At 40.9% G+C, this 3,650-nt stretch overlaps 1 protein-coding gene across 1 annotated transcript in view; it reads left to right on the top strand.

Annotated features, from left to right (window-relative positions):
- arsh (arylsulfatase H) overlaps nucleotides 1-3,650 on the top strand; it is a 26,767-nt gene that overhangs the window by 1,847 nt on the left and 21,270 nt on the right. The window contains exons 3-5 of the mRNA XM_019882291.1: nucleotides 1,015-1,040; nucleotides 1,165-1,384; nucleotides 3,455-3,604. Coding sequence (XP_019737850.1) covers nucleotides 1,015-1,040; nucleotides 1,165-1,384; nucleotides 3,455-3,604 — 396 coding nt within the window. The remainder of the gene's footprint in view (nucleotides 1-1,014; nucleotides 1,041-1,164; nucleotides 1,385-3,454; nucleotides 3,605-3,650) is intronic.

The following is a 3,650-nucleotide window of genomic DNA, read 5'->3' as shown; positions in this document are numbered from 1 at the left end:
TCTGAGACGACATCATGAAACGAAACACGCAAACAAGAACATGGACATGGAGGGGGAAGGGGGATTTCATTAAAAACGGTATACTTACAGTTTGTGACGAAGTTTACCCCGAAAAAAGCAACTCTTTTTAAACGTGAGTATTAGCAGAAACACAATTGCAGTGTTTCTGCAAAGATACGGCAGTGCGTGCTGCGCAGTTTGACGGTTTCCTCCCCGACACAGTGGTCCCGCTGCGCATCCAGGCTGCTCAAACGTTGTCGAAAGTTTGGCAGCACATACGTGTGTGAACAACTATTTTCTTTGATGAAGCTGAACAAAACATCACACAGAAGTCAATTTACTGCTGAACACCCTCACTCAATTTTGAGGATTTGCTCAGCTCAGAGCATGACCCCAAATATTGATGAACTTGTAGAAAAGTTAAGACACCACCGAGTATCAGCCTCAGCCTCAAAGAAGTGAATATTACTTATAATATACTGTGCAATCACATATTAAGAGTTTTTACTCAGTTCAAGTTTAAAAATTAAAGTATAATATTTTATTCGAGTAAATGATCGAAAATTACTGCACTATTATTTGTTTTTCTTTTAAGTAAATTTAGCCTACTTTTGCTAAAAGAGAAAATATGGACTAGTGATAGTGCCTTGAATAATATCGGCTTCTTTCATTCATGTTATGGGTATTTTTATACAAAGGAAATTTTTTTGTGCCTGTTGAAAATTAAAGTTTACTGACATAGCCTTAAAAAAATGTTGCTTTATTTATCTGACCGTATTGGAATGTATTTGTTAGGTTTTCAGTCAATTAAATTTGGTTCAATAAACAATATGTGGTTATTTTTAAAATTTTCAATGAACATTCGATCAGTCCGGCCCTCGGCTTGCAGCAAAAATTTTTATCTGGCCCTCCGTCCATTTGACTTTGACACCCCTGCCTTAGTTGAACACAAAGCTATTATCCTGTTGAATGAATGGCAACAGGTGAATACACAGGTGAATTATGTACTTTCAGCCATCTGCATGAAAACCACTATAATTGTTCTGCCTGCCACGATAGGCGGCTGGAATAGATAGATGAACAAAGTACGCCCCCCCCCACTCCGAAAAAAAAAAATTAAATATACTAGCATAGTCATGTAAGCATGCTCTGCATTTGATGCAGGTAAATGGCACCTCGGCGTGAACTGCGAGCGAAGGGGGGATCACTGTCACCATCCCAATCAGCACGGCTTCAGCTTCTTCTACGGCTTGCCTTTCACCCTTGTCAATGACTGCGAAGCGAAAATGGGGACAGCCATTTTGGCTAACCTGCAGCACGCACTCCGAAATATGGCTGTGTTGCTCATGGTTGGTCTTTTCACACTGGTGAGTCTGATTCAGAACTAAGTAAACCCCACTGCATTGAATGCTGCTGTTTTGGTTATACAGTATTTATTTAGATGACCTTCACAATTCGCTTTAACCTGGAAACTAGAAATGAAACAAAACTCATTTGGTAATTCACACAAAAGGAGATATTTGCTTAGTGTTTGAACTCTTCAAGTAAGAGAAAAGAACGAGTGTTCCAAATCAAGGTTTAGTTCCAGTTTAGACATATATTGGGTACTATTGCACTCAATAGTTTTCCTGATTCACCAGTACTGGGCCAACTCCTGGTTTCAAAATGGCTGTGCCCATGAAGTTAGGCTTTGTTTCCCACAAAAAACATCCCCCCAAAAATAGGTTCAGTGATTGATGGAGGACTCGGTGCCAGTGAAGCTGCAGGTTAATGTTAGGAAATCTTTCGTGAAATATAGATAAATTTGATAGTTGTTGGAAATAAACTAAAATCTCAGGAAAACACCCCCCCCCCCCAAAAAAAATCATGTTTGCAGAACCATCAGCAATAAAATGAAAGTAAAATTCGTCGCAATTTGTAAACCTAACCTCTGGTCAGTCACAATTCAAATTTACGATACTGAGATAATATACTCTGAATGGACGATACTAACAGTGAAGTCCGTTTCTAAGACGTTCTTATTACTCCATAAAGGGATCGTGCTGCAATGACAGCAGTGTTTTTAGCGAAAGAAACAAAACAAGTAACCAGTGATTATGGCAACGTAAGATGGCTGCCCTCTGCTCACGTACGCTTTCTTTCCGGAAGAGTCGCGTGTTTTCCGCCTTGCTTGACTACCCAGTTGAACCGCGCAGCATCGACTGCGGTCCAATTTTTGCAACATCTACTGCAGCTGAACCTTTGCAGAATCTACTGCAGCCGAACCTTTGCAGCATCGACTGCAGCTGAACTTTTGCAGAATCTACTGCCGCCGAACCTTTGCAGCATCTACTGCAGCCGAACTTGCAGCAATGTGGTAAGTTCATAGTTTAACAAATAAACGTGAAAGGGGGGAAAAGTTCATTGGACTCTGTCAGCAGCGCCAACATTTATATGCACTCATATTCGTCATGATTCCATCGATGGTAAGAAGACAAATGAACGTATTTGAACAGATGTCAGTAGGAGAAGGTCTTAAGTCCAGCTTCAGTGTACTCAGTGTTTAACGTCGCTTGGCTCGTCACCTCAACAAAACTTGCTTTTTTATGGCTTGTGTGGCACAACTGTATTCATCATAAACTTTTGCACTCGTAGCTGATTTCGAAACTACGGTTTTCTCCCACATTGCAAAAACATGCATGGCAGGCTCATGGAACACTCTAAATCAATGGTGTCAAACTCAAGGCCCGGGGGCCAGATGTGGTATTTGGCCCGCGAAAGCAAATCAAAAATGTCAACTTCCATGATGTTTGCTAAAATCTCTACCAAAATGTTAAATTCTCACATGTAATAAGAGACATATTGTAAGCATTTTCTTGTTACCAAACCCCTCATTACAGTAACTTAAATAATAGTGGAATACACCGCAATGATTGACTTTTTATACAGTTTCAGTCATAACGGCCCGCCAACGGAAACGGTAACAAAAATGAGTTTGACTCTAATTTAGACTCTAAATTGTCCCCATGTGTGAGTTTGAGCGTGGTCTGCTAAGGGCTGGCAACCTACAGCCTGAAAACTGCTGGGACATGCTCCAGGACTCCCGTGACCCTTGTGAGGATAAGCGGTTTAGAAAATTGATGGATCGACATTTAGTTCTCTTGATCTCTTATTCAACATGCCCAGGAAATCACAATGTCCCATTACTAGTGGGGTATTGACACAAATAGTCAGCTTTTTTTAAGAGGTTAACCTCTAACATAGAGCCATCACGCTACTCAAAATCATAATGCCCATTTATACGGTACAATGTAGTGTTTTATTAACAAGTTGTAAACCTTTGATCCGAGGTATATGATTCCAAGCTGCAAATATTTTGCTGAGGTCGGCAAGCTCTACATAAGAAAAGAGTGTGAGAGAGTTGCTGTATTGCTTTCTGACTCTAAAACATTTTTCCCTCTGCAATTTCTTTAAGGCCTTCCCAGCTAGCACCTCTCATCCTGTTCCTGGTGCTAGCGAGCAATGTCGTCGGGGAGGAGAGCGTCAGGAAGCCCAACATTGTACTGATGATGGCAGACGACTTGGGAATTGGTGACTTGGGTTGCTATGGTAACAACACCATCAGGTCAGTCCAAATTGACATTATAGTCCCGCACCTATGGACAAATACA

This window comes from Hippocampus comes, unplaced genomic scaffold, assembly GCF_001891065.2.
Source record: "Hippocampus comes isolate QL1 unplaced genomic scaffold, H_comes_QL1_v1.1 scaffold111, whole genome shotgun sequence".
Taxonomy (NCBI): domain Eukaryota; kingdom Metazoa; phylum Chordata; class Actinopteri; order Syngnathiformes; family Syngnathidae; genus Hippocampus; species Hippocampus comes.
Note: the sequence above shows the minus strand (reverse complement) of the source record. Positions and strands in the feature narration are given on the sequence as shown.